At 40.4% G+C, this 21,201-nt stretch overlaps 2 protein-coding genes across 9 annotated transcripts in view; one reads left to right on the top strand and one right to left on the bottom strand.

Annotated features, from left to right (window-relative positions):
• usp9 (ubiquitin specific peptidase 9) overlaps window positions 1-9,081 on the top strand; it is a 39,264-nt gene extending 30,183 nt beyond the window's left edge. For 6 of the 8 annotated variants that reach the window (XM_055031319.1, XM_055031322.1, XM_055031317.1 and 3 more), the window contains exons 37-47: window positions 425-548; window positions 645-870; window positions 975-1,104; window positions 1,199-1,384; window positions 1,953-2,173; window positions 2,309-2,397; window positions 2,870-3,026; window positions 3,143-3,355; window positions 5,042-5,071; window positions 6,208-6,306; window positions 6,811-9,081. In XM_055031319.1, coding sequence (XP_054887294.1) covers window positions 425-548; window positions 645-870; window positions 975-1,104; window positions 1,199-1,384; window positions 1,953-2,173; window positions 2,309-2,397; window positions 2,870-3,026; window positions 3,143-3,355; window positions 5,042-5,071; window positions 6,208-6,306; window positions 6,811-7,071 — 1,736 coding nt within the window. In that variant the 3' untranslated portion in view covers window positions 7,072-9,081. The remainder of the gene's footprint in view (window positions 1-424; window positions 549-644; window positions 871-974; window positions 1,105-1,198; window positions 1,385-1,952; window positions 2,174-2,308; window positions 2,398-2,869; window positions 3,027-3,142; window positions 3,356-5,041; window positions 5,072-6,207; window positions 6,307-6,810) is intronic. The other 2 variants (XM_055031325.1, XM_055031323.1) reach the window with 1 other exon arrangement.
• A 2,010-nt stretch (window positions 9,082-11,091) lies between these two features.
• Window positions 11,092-14,259, bottom strand: rpl8 (ribosomal protein L8). Its single transcript, XM_055032418.1, has 6 exons — window positions 14,185-14,259; window positions 13,341-13,484; window positions 13,119-13,260; window positions 11,801-12,019; window positions 11,593-11,708; window positions 11,092-11,284 (listed from the first exon to the last, which is right to left on the bottom strand). Exons 2-6 carry the CDS (start codon window positions 13,476-13,478, stop codon window positions 11,126-11,128), a joined length of 774 nt encoding a protein of 257 aa, XP_054888393.1. The 5' UTR covers window positions 13,479-13,484; window positions 14,185-14,259; the 3' UTR covers window positions 11,092-11,125.
• Between the last annotated feature and the right edge of the window lie 6,942 nt (window positions 14,260-21,201).

Raw genomic sequence — 21,201 nt, 5'->3', positions numbered from 1 at the left:
AGATTTTCAGGGTTAAATTATATGAAGCAGAACAATAATAATAATAATAATAATGATTAAAAAAAACATGAATAGCCTTATTTTGTGGAGATTCTGGTACCATGACAATTTCACACTGGGCCAGACAGGTGTCTTGTTTTTTTAACAGTTTAATGGGAAATGACTATAAAAAACAGATAGTTGTCTTTATGTTGCAAAAGTGATGTAGGAAACCTAGCTAAATATTCAATTCACATAGCAATTCAAACATTTTCCTTGTTTGGTTCGAAAAACATCAAGATAACTTTTTTCAGTTCTGTGTTTGGGTTTGGAAAAACAAGGGAGACGCTCCTTTTTTTTTTCATGAGGTTTTATCCTGCTGTGAAGTAAACGAAGCACATCGCTAAGCACTTTTTCACCATTTTGTTTTTTTTTTTCAACTCAGGACAAGACCACCTTCTGCCAGAGGCAGAGGAGATTGCTATGATCAGTGCTCAGCTGGCTGCTCGGTTCCTCTTCAGCACAGGTTTTCACACCAAGAAATTAGTACGGGGTCCTGCCAGTGACTGGTCAGTCCTGTTTGCTGTTTGTTCTAAAAAAAAAAAAAAGGAAGTTTTTGTTCTTGTCCATAAAGCACGATTGCTCTTTTCGTTTTCCCCGCGTAGGTATGACGCCCTTTGCATCCTGCTGAGACACAGTAAGAATGTACGCTATTGGTTTGCACACAATGTTCTCTTTGCTTACCCCAATCGCTTCTCCGAGTACTTGCTCGAGTGCCCGAGCGCAGAGGTCCGTGGAGCGTTTTCCAAGCTCATAGTCTTCATCGCTCACTTTTCCCTGCAAGATGGACCGTGCCCCTCACCCACAGCTTCGCCAGGATCCTCCACTCAGGTTGGTGTGGTTTATACGGGTTCAGCACTTTCAGAAATACACTTTGTTCCCCTCCCCCCTCCTTTGACTGTTCGGTTGACTGTTGTTTTTCCTTTGTACATCAGGGCTGTGATAATCTCAGCCTTAGTGACCATCTGTTGAGAGCTGTACTCAACCTGCTGAGAAGAGAGGTTTCAGAACATGGCCGCCACCTCCAGCAGTACTTCAACCTCTTTGTCATGTATGCCAATCTGGGTAAGCTGTATACGGATCTTTCATGAGTTATTTTGAGCTTTAAGTGTTGTCTTTCATTTTCATCTTGACTCTTTGGTTCGTCAACCACATACAGGTCTGGCAGAAAAGACTCAGCTGCTGAAGCTAAATGTTCCTGCCACGTTCATGTTAGTTGCTCTGGACGAGGGTCCTGGCCCTCCCATTAAGTATCAGTATGCTGAGCTGGGCAAGCTCTACACTGTGGTCTCCCAGCTTGTCCGCTGCTGCGACGTCTCCTCCCGTATGCAGTCCTCCATCAATGGTTGGTGGTACTTTGGTCTTCTTTCCTCTTTTAATTTATTTTTATTTTTATGAAAGACCTAGTATCTAGAGTATTCTAAATTAGGGCTGAAACAATGAATTGTGATTAATGCAAATAATCACAATTAATCTATTATTAAAATAATTGTCTGTAAACATGTTCTACCCAGAAAACTGGGCAGTTTTTACCTCAATTGGTTCAAATTTCAGGGTGGGGGGTACTCTTAAGCACATTTTGCTTAATAAGAAAGCAAAATGTGCTTTCTTAATGAGTTGATGCAAAAATTAATCACCAAATCAGCCCAACTCTATAGATGGGTTGAGCTTTTCACATGTGTCTACAAGATTACTGCTACTGCATTTTAGGCAATAAACTGTTTTTTTTAATTAGCTGAATCATTTCTTGTTTTGCAATTTTGTATATTTCTAATATTGTTAAATGAAAGATCTGCACAATGTGCCAATCTTTTAATCCAATTAAGCAATTATTTTTGATAATTAAACGATTGGTAAAATAATCATCTGCTGCAGCCCTACTCTAAATGCAGTGCTTCTTTGTGTTTTACCAGGTAATCCTCCTCTTCCTAACCCGTATGGAGACACCAACCTGACGGCTCCTGTCATGCCGGTGCAGCAGCTCGTGGCAGAGATTCTGTTTGTGCGGACGAGTTATGTGAAGAAAATCATTGAGGACTGCAGCAACTCGGAGGAGACGGTGAAGCTGCTTCGCTTCTGCTGCTGGGAGAACCCTCAGTTCTCCTCCACTGTGCTCAGTGAACTGCTCTGGCAGGTAAACATCCGCCGCCTCTTTCAACAACCTGGCTCGCTGAAATGTTTGTTACGGGTCGTTGTTCAGATTCAGTTTGAAAATACTTTATTAATCCCAAAGGCAAGACTTGGAACAATGACCTATGTTTGTTTGCAGGTGGCATATTCCTACACCTATGAGCTGAGGCCTTACCTTGACTTGTTGCTACAAATCTTGCTTATCGAGGACTCCTGGCAAACGCACAGGTCAGATTGACTGTAGTATATTGTATTCATAAACCTTGAACCTTTTCATATTTTGTCATGTGACAGCCAATAACATCAAATTATTTTTGTGAATTTTATGTTGGAGCAATATTAAAATAATCGATAATAAAGCTCATTTAGTCCGTAAATGAGGCTGGTGCGGAAGTACACCTTTCATCAGGACAATAACGCTGAGGACACAACCATAGCTAAAACAGAGAAAATGCTTTCTGTAGTTTGCCACACCATTCAGCTTTTACTTTATAAAACAACTTAAAAGCCACGAGTCAGTTATATACTGATGCGTTGATTCACATACATTCCCAGAAAATAGATTGAATTCTAGCCTTGTTTTGTGACAAATTATACAGAAGTTAAAGTGTAATGTTTTCTTCAAGGCCCTGAACAAGTTGTGTTTGCTTTTGCTCTGGTCACTGTCTTTAACTTTGCACTTTTTTGTGTCCATATTAAGGATCCACAATGTGCTGAAAGGCATCCCAGATGACAGAGATGGGCTATTTGACACCATTCAGCGCTCGAAAAACCACTACCAGAAACGGGCCTATCAGTGCATCAAGTGCATGGTGGCCCTCTTTAGCAACTGCTCTGTGGCTTATCAGATCCTGCAGGTACTCATCCTGTGCCTCGTTGGCACAGGCTTGTCGTTTAGGCGTAGTTCAATTTTATTTAGCCTGTCAACAGAATCAGGAAACGCTGTGGCTGACTTTTGTTGGCACTCTTACAGAGCAATGGCGACTTGAAGCGAAAGTGGACATGGGCAGTGGAGTGGTTAGGGGACGAGCTGGAGAGGCGGCCATACACGGGAAACCCCCAGTACACGTATAACAACTGGTCCCCTCCAGTTCAGAGCAACGAGACCTCCAATGGATATTTTCTTGAGCGTTCCCACAGTGCACGCATGACACTGGCCAAGGCTTGTGAACTCTGTCCTGAAGAGGTAACGGCATTTACAGATCACCCCACACACACACACAGTTTCACGCAGACCTAATCATGTAGCTGTAAATGATACAGTTGAGCCCAAAGTGATGCATACCCCTAGCAGATTTAGATTTAAAAATTGACCCATCTTATAAATAGTATTTATTTTAGAAGAAATGAGACTGGATTAATGAATGACTGAATTTGTTTATATTTCATTAAGTGGCAAAATTATCTAAATATCGCCCAATAATCTGAGGGAAAAAAAAGTCATTAGCATTTTTTAGCAATCAAAATTTCCTCATAGCTGCTGGTTTTATGACTATTAATGGCTTTCTTACCATCAATAGTCATAATCTTCAGCTCTGTTCTCTTAGATTTTAGCGAAGACTGGCAGAGTCACTCAAAACACTTCATTACTTCCAGTGAAGAAACAATTTGGCAAAATATAACTGTAACCTAAAATCTGCCAGGGGTATGAATAATTGTTGACGTTACTGTAAATTTAGAGATGTTGAGAAAAAACTCTTAAAGGTCCTTTTCCACCAACCTGGTTCCAGTTCTGATCTGGTTCTAGAGCTTATTGAGCAACAGTTCTCGACAACTTTTCTGCTGGGCCGGAGGGAAAAATTTTCTGCTGGGCCGGAGGGAAAAAAACGCTTTCATTAAGAGCACCATGTTTAAAACCGTGGAACGCAGTCTAGGTTTTTGTCTGATTTCAAACCGAAACACAAGTAAAAACCCTGCAGTGCACTTTAACTGGAATGAGGATGTTTTCCCACAGTTAACTTTGGTGTGGATTAGGAGTTGAGTTTATTGTCTGGCAACTTTTTCAAATTGTTTGGGGTTTTTTTCATGCAGGGTAAGCTCCAGTGAGACCAAAACTTGCCACTATAAATGACATGAAACCGTTAAATCTGTTTACTGGTCAAATGTATCCAGGGTGGAAAACCAACTCGAAGCACAGAAAGTAGATTCTTGAAGTTCTGAAAAAAATAAGAGATGTTAATATTACTCTCATTCTTGCTATTTCATGCAAGAGTATGTAAAGTTTACTGAATGATTAGTTTACAACATCCCATAATGCAACAAATACCTGGCTACAGGAAGGTGCTACATTGGTCAAACTGTCACATTCCTTCACAAAAAAATGGGAAAAAGAAACAGGGGAGCACCAAACAATAAATTGGTTAGTTCTTTATAATGATAAATGACTTGGTTCTCAAGTTGTGGAAAAGCAAACTGGTTGTTTTACAGAACCAGTTAAGAACTGGCTTTAGCACTGGCCCTTGTTAAGAACTGGAACCTCTTTGGTGGAAAAGCCCTACAAAAGAAATTTTGTTCAACTGAGTTTGATCACATCATCTTAGCACAACAACCCATAAAATGACTTGCCTTGTTGTTGTTTATGTTGTAGGTATAATTAATATACATGTCAGAATACATGTTCTATGCTGTGTTCTTTAACTTTAGAACTGTTTTGTCAATTTTTGGAGATAAACAAAAATTGAAAATGTAATTTCTAAACCTAAATTATTCTACGCAAATTGTTTAGTCAGATGAATATGTCTGGTTTTCATAGCCGATTTGACCAATAAACCCCAAATTTTTTATTTCTCACTTCACATGAGCTATTTGTATTTATCATGATGAAAAAAATCCAGTTAAATGACACACTTCTCCTGTAATATTCCATACACAGCTCAAGTGTACTCAGGAAAGCCCAGGGAAGGTCAGTATTCCAGGCAACACGACATCAGGGAAGGAAATTCAACCAAATCTCCCTAAAGATTCAGCAGAGGAACATGGAGTATTGATCAATGTTTAGGCCTCCAAACACATTCAACAACTGTTCAGATAGTTTTAAGGTTTGCGGTTTAGACTGTCACAATAAAACCCATTTATTCCTACAACTGCACATCACTTTTTTCACCTTCTGTCATATTTTAGACGACTGTGACCCTAACATGTTTAGAAAAAGTTCTTGCTATTGCTGAAGGAAAGCTAGGTAGCGTCCTGCTCTGTTTGACAGGCAGTAAGCAGGCAACCACTGACTGCTGCTACTGTCCACAGAAGCATTTATTAAACTACAAAATCACTGAAAAGTTTATTTATGTCAGTGATAAATTTGAGATCTACATTTCAGAGAACTATTACACGATGATGTAGTTTAAGATGTTGTTTCTGTTCATTTATGGAAATCCAAAATGTGTTTTCTCAGAAAATTTTAATCTTATGAAAGAGCAAATAAGAGAAAGGAATTCTACCACAGAAATGTGATTCTATGTATGTGTATATATATATATTTTGGCCTCTGCAATCAGGGAAAACTTGAGTCATTGACACAATCGTTAGGTTATGTAAGCTACTTTTATCATTTTAGAAGATATGTTTTATTCTTATAGAGCCCTATCTGGAAAAAGCACATATCCTAATGTAAGATTAAATTTTCTGTTTAATTTGTGGCAGAACACAAAGACTGAATTGGACAGTGAAACTATTATTATGGCTAGTATAATTCCCATTTAATTCAAGACGTTAGCATCTTCAGTCAAACATGATTAAACAAAGACTGCATTAATCTGTTTTTCTTTAACAAGCCAAATATTCCAGCTCAAAAATAGAAGTGATAAGTCAACCTGCAGAAATGGCCTGTTGGTGCAGCGTAGAGAGGTGCATGTGACCTCTGTCACCTCTATAAGTAGTGAGAAGGCTACCCACCCACACCGAAGCACAATCTAATCTCAGCAAAACACCAAAGCTTAGACTGCACTCAGGCCATTGTCCAAATAAACAGGCAGATTCTATTTTTTCATGTAGCGTTGAAACGTCCGACTCGTCTGACCGGTGGCAATGTTTCTATTCCAGGAGCCAGATGAACAGGAAGCACCTGATGATCAAGACTCGTCTCCACCTGAGGACACGTCTCTGTACCCTCATTCTCCTGGAACCACCCAGTTCCAGCAGGTAGGATCTGACCTGTGCGGACAAACTCCCCCATTGTTCTGTTTTTTTTTTTTTTTTCATTATTGTTATTTATCTAAACTGATCCAAATCAAGCGATGCAGTTTCTGTTCTTTGAAAGCAGATAAAGGTGGGGTATGTTTCCTGTAACTGGGCTCTTTTGTCCATTAGCAGCAGCGGTTACTGTTGCACGACCTTTAGGCGTTTGGATCAGAGTGCTGACATGACCAACAATAGCTTAACGTCTTATTTACGTTTTATATCCGTTTATGGAACAGCTGTAAGCTTTTTAAGTGCTATGCAGCTTTATTTCAACCAATCAACAGCAGGCATAGTAAAAGGTGATGCCTGAGATTGACGACCAGCCAGTCTGAAGCCAGGAAAACTAGATTTTCAGAAACTTATCAGAATCCATTTCCTGGAAAAATGTTGGTTAAAGGTCTGATTTCCGCTCAGTAAATGGTAAATACACATCATGACCGTCCCTCCATCTGTCTTCTCAAACAGAACAACCACCCCCATGGGCAGCCGTACACCGGGCCAGCTGCTCAGCACATGAACAACCCTCAACGTCCCGGTCCAGCCTCCGCCCCGACTCCAGGCCCGACGCAGTCCCAGACTCCGACCCCGGGCCCCGGTACTGCTCCCAGCTCGGGCCCGCGAGCACAAGAGAACTGGGACGGCACCGAGGAGGTGGCCCCGACCCCGACCCCGGCCCCAGCACCGACCTCCGCCTCCACCCCAGCACCCGCCCCTCCCAAGGAGTAACCTCGCCTCCCTCTCTCTTCTGCTGTGCCTCGAGCCTCCGTCGTTCTGCTCACCTTCCTCTCATCCTTCGGTCAACAGTCTCTCTGTCTCTCTCTCTCTCTCTGCCTCTGTCTCTCTCTCTTTCTCTCTCTCGCCGGCCCCAAGGCAGGGCAGAGCCGGGCCTCCCGCCATCCCCAGCCTGTTGGGGGCGCTCTTCCCTGGCCTGGAGCTGCCCGACTGCGTGACAGGGAGGGAGGGCGGGTGGGGGGCCTGCCGGTGACTACAGAGGCGAAGGAGTGGGACAAGAGTTCTAATAAGAGAAACAAAAATTACCCAGAGCTGACGATGCTGATGCGCTTACCTACACGACGAAAAGGTGTAAATAGTATGTTAATGTTTCTGACTGTTCAGATTCCCCCAGTAGCATAACTCGGCGCGGGTTGCTGTTGGGAGACGTTGCAGACGTGGAAAAACAAAATGGATACTATAAATAAGAAAAAAAAAAAAAAAAAAGTCCCGAAAAAAGGAAAAACCTCTTAAGACGATGACAACTCCTCTTTGTTTTATCACCCATGCTCAGCAGTAAAGTTTGTTCTACCATCGGACGTTGTCTGGTCATTCAACCGTCGAAGGACTCATTGTTATCATAATTCTAATAATTCTCCTTGGCAACCTTACGACCCCATGCCAAATCGACTCGAGCTGTGGTTGGTTGGGGTTTTAGTGTGAGACTGGTTGGGTGGACTTTAACGGTGTTCGGTTGATGTGAAAAAGCAGTGATGCAAACAATTAATTGTTCTAAAACTCATTGCCTTTCTTCTTCTTTTTTTTTTTTGTATTTCTTTTTTTTTTTTTTTTGTTTGTTTGTTTGTTCTGGTTCTTACTTCAGACCTTTTCGAAGCTCTAGTTAATATGCTGTAACATTTAGCATGGCTTCTCACCAGAATAGTGTAGCCCAAGGGAAGACTTGTGATCATAACAACCTAAAGCTGTTCTTAATCCAAACCTCCAGAGGGTTGCTGTTTACCCTTTAGGTTTTTGTTTTTCTTTCTGTTTGCTTTTACTTTTTCCCCTCGTTCTTTTTTTTCTACTGAACTTCCTCTATCTACAACGAGGGTGACATTTTTTTTTTTTTTTTCGTTTTGTTTTGTTTTTTTTAACCAGTGTATAAGTGGCTTTTCAATTGCACATCGTACTCCTCCTACGTCACATTTTGGCAGTCAGTTTCGGTGGGTTAGACAGCTTAGCTTTCATCTATAGGAAACCAGAAAAACGAACACATATGCAACAGGATTGCTGCACTGGGCTCTCTGGTGTGTTAGACTGTGTGGTTTGCTTCTGTCTCTTCAATAGAGCGTAGTCGTAGACGGACTCATTTACCCATCGGCTTCCTCTCTTCCGTGGAGCTGGGTCAGGCTGGGGGGGGCGGGCGACCCCTGACCTCCCTGCCCCTCCTTGACCCTCCATCTTCTCCTCGCTCCACTGCGTGAAGCTCCCACAGCAGGGTTTTTTTTTTGTTTGTTTTTTTTTTTTTTTTAGAGGCTGGTTAATCTTGTTGCAACTTGAGCTAACTTGTAATTCTGTAGGAGTAAAAGGTAAAAACATCAGTAAATACTGTATTTAATTGGTAACTTGAATGCGTGTATTTTTTGAATTTTCCTTTTTCTTTTTTTTTCTTTTTTTTTTGTCTAAAACATACCAAATACTCCTGCAAATGAAAATATTCTGCCCACCGTATTTAAATATTTTTCTCTTATTTTATAGAATTTATTTTGTTGTATTTCACTAAAAATAGAATTTGATTTAAGAGGAACATTTTTGTCCTTGTGTTATTTTTAAAGAAGATATTGACTGTACAGAGTTCTGCGCCCTGTTTTTTGCCGACTTTTGTTTTGGCCATGGTGTGACGTTGAATTCTGGAGCTACAGTCGCGATGTGGACTTTCACTTTGTGAGTTTTTTTTGTGCACAGAAATATAACAAAAAAAAAAAAAGCATTGCGCCCTTAGCAAATAAAGAACATGGAATCTTGCCTCTGTCTTATTTTAATCAAGCAGGTTTTCTCGAAGGCGTTTCCGTTTCATCAACTTTCTCTGTTTTTGCTCCCAGTAGGCATGGAGTTGGTCTGAGATTCTCTCTTATCTGCCCCAGATTAACCAAAAAGATACCGTCGCATCAGTCTGAGATCCATCTTGAACATTGTATCAACCTTTCACTTTCCTCATGGTGTCTACTTGAAACTGTTTTTCCGCCATTTTGACCAGAAGTTGCAGGATTACCAAATTGCTTCTGGCCTCTTCCTACTTAAAGAGACCTAGTTGTAATGTTTAATAATCATGTGAAAAAAAAATTGTTGTACATGTATATTATCCAACTTCTTTTATTTCAAAATGAAGTTCTTCCTATTGCCGCTACAATAATATACCTGATAATTTTCACTTTTGCTTTGATACAGACTTGAGCAAAAATATTGGAAAATCATTTGTTTAGTTTGTAAGTTCTTATTGTACATATTATTCTTATTTTTCTGCTTTCCCGGTTATTCTTGATGAGTAGTATTTGCATTTGTGTGGCAGTAGCGGCAGTGGCATGCAGCCATACATTTGCCTAAAGAAGTTGTAAATATTTGTTTTCACTCTTCCCTTCTGTTATTGCACTAAATAACAAAATATCTTGGTGAAATTCTAAGTCCACATGGGCTGTCCCTAGATTGTGCTTTTTTTTTTTTACGTGTCTGCTTCATTATGTTTCTTGTAACCACAGATATTTCATAGTCAACAAATTAGTCTGCATTGTAAGTAGAGGAGCTTTCTTTCAGCCAGATGACCAGCAGTGTGCAGCAGCAGGTGGGAGGATGGTCAGCTTTAGAAAAGAAAAAAATATATATATATATATATATATATATATATATATATACACATATATATATATATATATATATAACCAGTGTTGTTCAAAGGGTGTTTTAAAAACGCTGTGAAGCTGGCGGCCCAGTTCTGAGTGAAAATGCTTGTTTTTTAACCACAGCTCCATATCAATGTATCAAACATAACAGGAAGTTTGAACAGGACGTCAGCAGATGTTTCAGAAATAGATTTGCTTAGTGCGTCTCTAAATGCTGCTCCACCTTGAGCGCCCTCTGTGGTACAACAGCTGCTATTGCAGATGACAATTTGAACGATCCTAAAAATAAATACCAACCCAACCTGAAAGTCGGATTTTTTTTCCAAATACATAAATGACGTCATCAAGGTTAGTTAATTGTTTGGAATAAACTATAAGTTACACAAACCGTTCAAAAGCATTTTAGATTAGTAATTTAATCCAAAAAGTGGGTCTTGTGTCATTTATCAAACATGGAGTGATATTCCAAATGTTCATTTCTGTTTTCTTTGGATTACAAAAGTTTACAACTTCCCAGGAAGTTAGAAAATTGCAGCTTGATATTCACAGCCTCCCTGCTCTGCCTGCAAACGTCTAAAAAGAAGACTTTAGATCACAGAGCAACAATCTAGTGCTTCTCATCCCAGGTAAGACGGTTCTGAAGTTGCCTCTGGTTTAGTGGCAGCTGGAGTCAAAAGTTCTGGACATGCCTGTCTGGTGGGCTGTGAAGCACCAACTCCAGCTGCAGGTCTCTTCCAAGTGCGGCTGAGGAGTCACGATTACTTTGCTTCACTATTCCTGTTTGTGCACTTTTTCTGCTCTGCAGTGTTTCCTGCCACTCAACTTTCTTTTAAAACACGGATGGCAAACTATGAATATACAATATAATCTGCTTTATTTGCATTCTAACTGCACCTCATTTAAAACTTTGACTCAAAACGGCATAAATCATTTATATCCTTAGAGTATTATTTTTCTGCACTTTTCTACAAAGTACTTCCAATAGTTGAGAAAATATGTAGCACTTAAACTCTTTAGTTCATCTATTAATTTCTCATAAAAACAAAATTCTGCTTCATGTTTGACCATTTCACTCTCGCTGAGGTCGGATTTCTCAGACACTTTTTGCGACGTAACTCAGAAACAAACAGGAAAAAGGTGATTTTGGAACATGTTTTATTAACGAGTCACATTTAGTTCTCCTTTTCCTGGACGGTCTTTGTTCCACGCAGTCTGCCTGTACGACGGGCAGCGATAAGACCGACCTTGCGACCAGCGGGTGCGTCCCTCCTGATCGTTGAGGGTTTGCCAATGTGCTGATGGTTACCACCACCGAATGGATGCTCAACAGGCTGCATGGAGAGCAGAGGAAGCAAAGCTTGACAAACAGTTCAACTTTTGACGAGTTTTTGAAAAAATAAACTATTCTCAGATGTAGCCTACTTTAGCTCCAAGAAGTCATTTAAGGTTAACCATCTAGTCCTTTGACTCCTCTGACTTTAGTTTTACCTTCATTTGTGTGGGATTACTGAGCACAACAGTTAAAACTGAAATAACTTTCCAGCTAAAGGCGACATAAATGCACCTGAAGCCCCTGTCGGTTTTACGTCTTTGCTTTTGCACACAGTGCAAGCCAGGACGTGTCTCCAGGTTCACTTACGTTCATAGCCACACCACGGACACGAGGCCAGCAGTTCCTCTTGGCCTTGTACTTGTGGTAGGCGCGGCCGGCCTTCAGGATGGGCTTGTCGATACGACCGCCTCCAGCGACGACACCTTGAACGCAGCAGCAGAGGAGGTGGCATTCGGTTACCTTCAGCGTCACCAAACGCCAACAAAGAACAAACAGAACACGACAGCGTCCTCACCGACGACGGCTCTGTTGGCAGAAGCGATGACCTTCTTGGCGCCTGAGGGCAGCTTGACTCTGGATTTCTTGGTCTCGGGGTTGTGGGAGATGACGGTGGCGTAGTTTCCTGAGGCGCGGGCCAGCTTGCCTCTGTCGCCGGGCTTCTCCTCCAGGCAGCAGATGATGGTTCCCTCGGGCATGGTGCCGACAGGAAGAACGTTACCGATGTTCAGCTGAGCTGCGGAGCGATGAGACGGCCGCGTGAAATTCGAGTGTCAGCGCAGTCTTTCTGATCGGCTCAAAAATTGTTTGGAACGAAAATTCTCCTTGCTTCATTTAAAATTCACATTTTACGCAAAAACTGTGGGGAAGACAACGACTTTGTAAAATTAAAGACAGACTGGGATGGGACCGTTATCAGGTATAATCATCACTAAAGCTGCAGAAACATTTGTTATAAGAGCATCAGTGACTTTCACTACCAATATTCTAACCTACTAAAAAAAAATATTAAAGATCCATACTGACTTTTTATTTTCTTTGAAGTCTGTGGAACTTGGTTTGATCCACTGCTTTTCTATACACTATAATAAATTAACTTCAAAGTGTATGACCCTAACCTTTACGTGTTTTTATTCATCACTCTCACTATGTTGGATGTTTTTTGAGTTTTGATGCACTTAACCCACACAGTTGATTTTATATTTTACATTCAACTTCAGGTGTGTGGAGGAAATTTTCATAATAAAGGGCAAGATCGTGTATTTTGGGAGCAATCCTTCCCCTACTGCTTCACTATTTTATTTTAAACTAAACAGAACTATCTTTTCCAATTAACTCCCGTTCTATATAGTTTTAGAACACACCGCCATTGTAATTTGCTTTTGTTTCTTTTCTTCTTAAATCAATAAGCTTCTGTTGTAATCCCTGCAAAACTTCCAGTTTTATTGTAAAGCTGTTTATCATGTACAGGATGCTAAAAACAAAGTATTTGGTCAACTTAAAACACTTCCCCCCCCCCCCCCACATTCAATGTTTCGGTCAATTTTTAAAACACCTCTGCTCCCGTAACACCTTCCCCTAATCATTTACATATTCATACGTGGAATGATGAAAAATTTCTTCCAGCTACACTGAGATCTAAAGCGATAATCAGTTGTTGAATATTTGATTGGTGTATTTGAATTCTGAACCGTTCATAAGCCAAGTCGCCACAAAACCTGATCATCTTTTTATCGCGGGACCCCCCCAAAAGAAAAAGAAAACATAAAACACACAAATAAGCCACCGAGATCCACGCAACAGTTCAAACACCGATGATGATCGTCGGTCCTTACCCTTCTTGCCGCAGTAGATGAACTGTCCGGTGTGGATACCCTCAGCAGCGATGAAGAGCTCGGTTCTCTTCTTGAACCGGTAAGGGTCACGGAAGGCCACCTTGGCCAGGGGGGCGCCACGGCCGGGGTCGTGGATGATGTCCTGGGTGAGGGGCGCGGACATATTGACACCTCCAACCTTGAAACGAGCACAACCACCATCTCCTGACTGTCTCTGCTTACCTTCACGATGCCCTTGATGTAGCCGTGGCGTTCAGCGAAGTCGACCTGGCGGAGTCTAGCAGCACCTTTCCTGTGCTTGACGTGGGCTCTGAAAACAGAGCCTGCACCTTTTCTCTGACCCCTGATCACGCGTCCCATCTTGAACTGAAACACAAATCATTAGGCGTCTCTCAATCGTTATGGCAGTGTATACAAATGATAAGCAGTCAAAGATGTTATTTGCTATATATAGTGGCTTTTATTCAAGCTAAAAAGCATTTAAGTTGTTTATCTATCAAGTGAAGAGCTACAAAACTTCTTCAGAGGTGTAGCCCATGTTAATTCAGCAGTTTTGAAGTAAACAGTATGAAAACCCTGACACTTTTAGAAGAGTCAAACTTGTTTCCTCATACAGATGAACATAAACTTACGGTTTTGCCTTAATAAACGTGTTTACGAATTAATGGCTGACAACAACTGCTAGCCTTGAAGCTAGCCGCACAAAGTCTGTCATTCTGGAGATGCACGCAGCTCTTACTGTTCAGAGCTGCTGCTTTCACATTTCACACATAAAGCAACTGTAAAAACCTTTAGCACAGATTTACACGAAGCCCCACGAACGCTTTGAGACCAGCGCGCACCGGCCTCCTAGCTAACATCACACCGCTACTGCAGCGCCATGTCACCAAGAGGCAAGAAAACCGCAATAAATCCTTACATAACAACTCTACTATAGAAATACAATACGGGTTACAGCGTTATAAATGTCATGCAGCTTCATATGTGTTGATTTAATGTGGATGAGCCACTAAAGTCAAGATTTATACAGGATTTCAAGACGGGGACCAGAAAGTATCAATCCTACCTAAACTCCGCTGACGGAAAGAGGAAGTACTAGGAAAAATACGGAGGTTTTCTTCCGGAGAAATCACCGAAAGGGCTGATGGGAAATGTAGTGTAGCACTCAACGGTCGCTGTGGGGAGCGCGGTGTGTTAGTTTTAGGGAAGCCAGCCGTCGAGTAAAGAGGAATAAAGTTCTTAAAACACATTTTTATTTGTGATGTAATTATACATTTTATAAACCGGTAGAGTATTTGTTTTTTTTTGTTTTTACAAATATTGACACGACAAAAGGAAATGCCAAAGCGACCAAATGATCACAGAGGATCTAAATTCAAAGACTGTGAAGAAAAACAACAACAACTCTGGTGTCCATCTAAATATCTATTTCTACATATCTAGTTCATACATATATATCACATGTGACGTGACTATTCAAGTTTGACACATTTTACAAATAGATTTAGCTTTATTGATTGATTGATTTAAATATGTAACCTTGAACTACATATTCAAAAGTAATTATTTGTACATAATCTATCTATCTATCTATCTATCTATCTATCTATCTATCTATCTATCTATCTATCTATCTATCTATCTATCTATCTATCTATCTATCTATCTATCTATCTATCTATCTATCTATCTATCTATCTATCTATCTATCTATCTATCTATCTATCTATCTATCTATCTATCTATCTATCTATCTATCTATCTATCTATCTATCTATCTATCTCACAATATGTAGTATGTTGTGAGATAAGTTAATATGTTTCAAGTATGTCCATATTACGACTCAGACTGAAAAACCCCCCAACAATTTTTACCCCTAAGAATTACCTTGTAATATCTCATCACTGCCACAAGATGGCAGCAGTACAATATGAAAGTGAACTAAGAGGAAGCGCTGAGTAAGCCAAATTGGTGAAAGCTGGTTGTGCACCCTCAGTAAAGATGAGCACAAAACTCTCGAGATGTATTTTAAGGTCCTAAAGACATGATGTAACAGAGAGCGTTGGATGTTATTTATTTTGTGTGTGTCCATCCCCACTATGCGTGGCCCACCTCAGTTGTTTTAAACATCTCTGATTTCGCTCTCATTGTTTGTATGGGTCGGTTTAGGTGAGTGGTTGAGAAATATTTTCTAATTTATGGCAAATATCACGTACATCTCGATGAGCTTGTATGTCAAGTGGGGTTAAGAACAAAGGGCCTTTTTGTCAGGGTACATTTAAACCCCACATGGGCAGGAAGTCAAAGAGTATCAGTTCAAAATTCCTATTTTGACCAAATTAAAAAAGTAAAGTAAAATTCAGAAAAATGCTTTAGGAGCATTCATTTATTTTACAGCAGCAGGCAACCCCGAACAGCAAATATTTACAATGGAAATACACTTCTTCTTGTATTTCGGACGTTTTCTCCGAGTTTTGTGTGGCTGTTTGCGCTCCGGTGCAGCAGAGATGTTGAGCAACAGATGGTTCCCCTCCTGAGATCAGAGCAGGAACAATGCTGCTGTGATTAATGAGGACATGCACACATGCAGGGCCGAAACAGCAGGTGATAAATTTATGGCTTACTTATTATGATGCTGCATTGTTTTACAGTCCCGCAGGTATAACAGGCATAAATACAGCGCCTACTCCCATGCACTCATATTCTGGATTTGGCCTTTATTGTTGTCTTGATTTTATCCCTTAGAGATCACAGAGTTCTGACTGATATTGCTGCTCCTGTTGATAGGTACTTATTAAAAAGGCATTTTCTTCTTTTTTTTTTTTTCAGCTGCACTAACTTTGAGAAATTCACTTTCTTGGCTCACTTTAACAGCAGTAAAGTAAATTATGTGCCTATATATTGTATCTTGGAGTATTCATTAATGGAGCTATAAAGCGCAGAGGGACCCCTAATTGTGCTGTTGGGAGGAATTCTCATGATGGTGTTGAACATTGTGCATCCAAGCATGCTTTCTTTCCAGATGGCCCCGCTATGCACAGTAAGACTTGAAATAAAAATAACTTTGCTTGGATTCGTACTCGCAAAACACAAGAGCCGCTAAATAGAAACATCATTATGTGGAAGGATTAGAGCGTCGGAAAAAAGAAAAGAGATGCAAAGTATATAATTGTATAGATGATCAACTTTTATTAGAAAACTTTAAAATCGAATGTATGGCAATACAGGACAAAAAAAATTGGCATCCTTATTTAGCAACAATTATAAATCTTTGCAAGAGAAGAAGGGCCATTTTGATTGAAAGGAGTAGTCAAAACTGTAAATGTAGAACTACATTTACAGACGTTTTAGTTTATGAAGACGCTGAAAAATGATCAACTCAATAAACTTCAACCAATTACTGTAGATAGGTTCAGTTGGATTCAGCGGGCTCTCTTCTTCAGCTGTTATAATGCAAAGGCTATTGGAAGAAAGTTACAAAAATGATCACAGAAATTGATCAGTTTTAGAGAGAGGCTAAACATAATGATTCTCAAAGAAAAAAGAAAAAGCTTTCCAAGAAACTTTGATGAAACCCCTAAAAATCAGTCATACTCTTATTTTGTTGGCGTCTCCCACCCCGATTATGTTTGAGACGGAGGACGCTGCTGCTTTCATGCCCTGGAAATCCCCGTTCCTAACATTCTTGACTGCATTTCCTGTGGAGACTTTCTGCTCCAGAGGAGACGCAGGGGGCTCACGTCTGAAAACAGATACACAGATACATGGGTGTGCCGACACGTTAAGTAACAGATCAAACAACAACAGGAAGCAAGGTGAACACATACAGTAACATGTAAAAGTGTGAATACTTACAGCCAGAAAGGCTACAGGGCCTTGCAAAGATAGTCATGGTGTTTTTTTTCTTTGTCCAGTTGCAAATATTTTGTGATTGACCAACACGCTGTAGCGACAAACCTCCCAGCATGAACCCTCCACTGCTATGTTTCACTGCAGTGACGGTGTGTTTTGGGTGGTGATCAGTTTTCGTAGTTTGATTCAGCCTCTGCAGCTCTGCAGCTCCTCCAGAGTAACCATGGGCCTCTGGGACCATGGTTACTCTGATTAATGGTCTCTTTGCCTAATCTGTCAGATGTAAAAAAAAATTTAAAAAATCATTAATATTAAACGAGAGCCTTAAACACACTGAACCACGGAATATTTATTGACAGTGTAATATAACGTTGCCTAATTTAGCTTTCTGCTGGCATAAAGAAAATAACTCTTGAGTCCCTCTGAGACTCAAGTTTAGGATGCAAGGCATCAGAGAGGAGGAGGTGCGGTTAAGGACAACCTTTCGACCTTTGACCTCCCATGTGGAATAACCTCTGGCCCGTGTATACAGGAAAATGCAGAGACCTGCAGATGTGACAACAGAGCTCCATTCTGCTGTCCAACAACTAAACACTGCGTTGCATGTGTGTGTGTGTGTGTGTGTGTGTGTGTGTGTGTGTGTGCGTGTGTGGGTGTGTGTGTGTGTGTGTGTGTGTGTGTGTGTAGTTAGCCTCTTCATCATTAGTACAGTTAGCTTTGTCAGATTTGGGACAAAACAGAACAATGGAGCTGAAACTCATACAACAGGAACAGACTGTTCTGTTTATTTTACCGTTTCCTGTTTCTCTCTGCTAGAAGGTCCAGCAGCGGTTCGGACGGGGAACCGTACCGAACATCGACGCTGTGTGCATTCCCTGAAGCTGACTCGCATATGTTTGAACGTATGGACATACGCGTGTCTCTGAGTGTTGTTATGCAATCAAATACAAGCCTGCCGTTTCCCACGGTCAAGACAGGAAGTACAGATTTGAAATTTAACTGAATTAGTGACAGTATTCCCAAACAAACTCATTCTATGTCTAGATCCATCTTTGATATTTGAGCTGAATGTTTGTCGTTTTGGACACCAAGATGCTTTGAACAAATTAAGCAGTTTTGACTGCTATGTAATTTTTTATCTCTGTATGAATACTTTATTACTTCAGTCATGATTTCTTTCTGCTTTCTTGTTTTTGCTTTTCCTACTTGATTGATTGATTTTTTATTTTTTTTTTCCGGCTGTCATAAAGTTAGAAAACTTTTCTGTCCGCTGTGGGATTTGGATTTTTGCTTATTTGCAAGTTGAGGATACGTCCCCTCTCTGAACCTTTGGATTCCAGTCCAAATGACCTTCGTGGTTTTGGCAGCTCACAGCAAACATGAAGTAAAACAGCACTGCAATATAAATATTCAGCGCGAGTTTATTTTTAAGGATTCCCCTGGATACTTTCCAGTGGTCGAGCAAACCCCCATTTCTTTAGCTATTTGGGATTCTGCCTTCAGGGTTTAGATCTGGAGGAAAGTAATACAATACAGACTTTATCAACATATCTAAAACATAGCCGTGTGTCACAGTTCTTGATCTTCAATATGAAGTGCCACTGTGTCCTCTCTTCTACATAGGACACTTGTGTGTGTGATGAGAGGGAACTCCTAAGTATGAATAGTAACCTCTGTAGCTCCGTACTATGCACATCACACTCAAACGTGTCCTGAAACATTTAAGCACAACCATGTATCTGAACTCATTGCAAAGTGTTTCCATGTCATCATTTCAAGCATTGCCAGTTGTGATTTACACTGATCAAGATGAATGAGAAACAAGATTAAATGCTAACAAAACAGAGTGCTGTGTGGATGCTCCTCCGTTTTTTGTTTTTTTTTCTCCACTTGACGAAATATGGCCCAAGAAATTGTGTCCGAGTCAAAACAGTAAGGTGAGACGCCGGCCACATAGGCTTGGACTAAATTCACGTTTCGCTGCAATAAATAAATAAATCTCAGATGAAAAGTGACATAAAATATAATTATTTTTATTTTTTTTTCATTGCTTTTTGTTTTGACTACACTGATTCAGTCGAGAAAAATTCCAATGTAAGAAAAAACTGTCTTCAGTACAACGTCCAGTTTTTCATCTAGACCAATCCCAATAAATGAAATACATACTAGCTTTTTGGAAGAGATGCAACAAAAATAGTTTTTGTTTTTTGTCCCACCATCACAAACGTAAACAGGTGGAGTCTTCAAAACGCTAGTTGGACTTTGAATGAAATCAAGTTCTTTAGCTTGATAACAATAAGTTGACGCTTTTCAGCGACAAACACACCATGTGGGTTTGGCATGAAACATAGAATGAATATGCATGTCCTCTCTTAAGTTGTAGCTTTAATGATTTTATTTTTATTTTTAAGAAAAACAAAAACAAATGTATCAGATTATTTTAAAAAGACTTTTAATGCATCCTTATCTGGGATGCTAATTAATGTGGCTAGTCCTCTGTTAAAGCCAAAGAGAAAATCATTTTAGATCTTATAGGTATATAGTGCAACATTTTGCTCTGTATGCTTGTGAAGATATTTTCAGTTAGAGGTCAACTAAAAGGTCAATGTGACTATTTTGTTAAGGGTTCATCCAAGCTCTCCAAATTAATGAGGAAAAATTTGACAATAGAAACGTTCATAATATTTTGCTTTAAATAAATAAATGAAATACAGAACAGACAGTGACACACACTGCCCTTGTTTTGTTTGGTCAAAACATTTTCATCTTTGTTTTAGTAAATTACAGGAAAGTTGTGAGTTGGGTTATAATTTTTCTAAGAGATGATGCGTCTCTTCTCTTTTTTTTGTGGGAGGGCGGGATTGGGGGGGGGGTCTCTTTGCCGTCGGTCAGAACAGCTGCTTTCATCCAGAGGCATTGTGGGTCTGAGTTGCTGTGGTGATGCCTCCAGTTACAGCAGCTGTTCAATCTGCCGATGTCAACATCGCTACTGGCAACTCTGATTAAAAACAACAACAACATCAAGACACTCTGTGCCATCATAAGGAGGGAACAACATCATTAATCACTCAGAAGAGTTGTGTGTGCATGTCAGTGAGATAATTTAGTCATTAAAATCCCAAAAAAAACAACTTTAAAACAAATAAATGAATAAATTCTTCCCACTCACTGCAGCCTCCATCCAAATCGTTTGCTTCTGAACATGAATCGAGTGCAGTTCTCTGATTTTCCATGTGATGGCGCTGGCCTGACAGGAAGCTGTACTGCGGCTTTAGTGTTTGAGCTGATCAAATTGATACCGCAATTCACCCCTCGCAGGACGTCCTATTCCTGCCATTCTGTTTCACTTCCTGTTTTTTTTTTTAATCTTACCAAGGAAACAAACAGCAGAATAGGGGTTGTGGAAACCGGTTGCCATAGAGATTGGAGACGTGCACACACACACACCCGCACACGCTGAGGCCAGCTGTCAGCTGGATGAGAAGACCTCCTCTTTGTTCGAAGAAGAGACAAATGGACAGCGGAGAAGTTGTCAGGAGAACAAACGGGCAAACATCACGATTCTGGTTTTGTTTCAAACTCAAATGTGAGTCTTCATCAGTCTCTCTAGTGATGAAGTCAAGAGGTCGAGTCAAACCAAAGTCTTAAGTACTTGGATCTGTAACATACAAGGAGCATGGGACCATGGGTTGTTAGTGTGAAAGCTGTGGAGGGCCAATGCTGTCTTCCACAATGAAAACCAAAGTTGTACTTTAAATTGCAGGATTTCTGTACTCAAAAAAATAGACCTAGCTCCCAGCTAATTGGTCCACTCTACAACAGTGTCGGCAACAAGGTTTGCAGTTACAATACTCACTGAATACTGTGAAAGGAAACTTCCCAACTAGTGCTGAATTCAGTGATAATTTATGGTAATTTATGAAGGACAAAATCCTCCAGGCCAAACACACTGGCTTTCTGACACGTGCTTCCGAAATGTCAGTGTCACAGCAACCTTGACGAAGTAGCAGAGCTGCTCTTCCTTTTTTGCAGGAAAGTCAAAGTGTGGGTATGTACGTTTCACTGTGTCCAGGATGTTATTTCTCCTCTCAGAGAAAGAGGTGAAGGACCCAACTCTTATTTTGACAGGAGGTCAGCATGCAGTGCTTTTATTTTGATGTCCTTAAAATAGAAAGAGGCCTTGACAGAGAAGGACTTCCTGCGATGAGAGTTGGGTAGACAGGCAAAAGG

The sequence above is a fragment of the Poeciliopsis prolifica genome, unplaced genomic scaffold (genome assembly GCF_027474105.1).
Source record: "Poeciliopsis prolifica strain line A6 unplaced genomic scaffold, Auburn_PproV2 SCAFFOLD007, whole genome shotgun sequence".
NCBI lineage: Eukaryota > Metazoa > Chordata > Actinopteri > Cyprinodontiformes > Poeciliidae > Poeciliopsis > Poeciliopsis prolifica.
The sequence above is the reverse complement of the archived record's forward strand: the minus strand, read 5'-3'. Positions and strand labels throughout refer to the sequence as shown.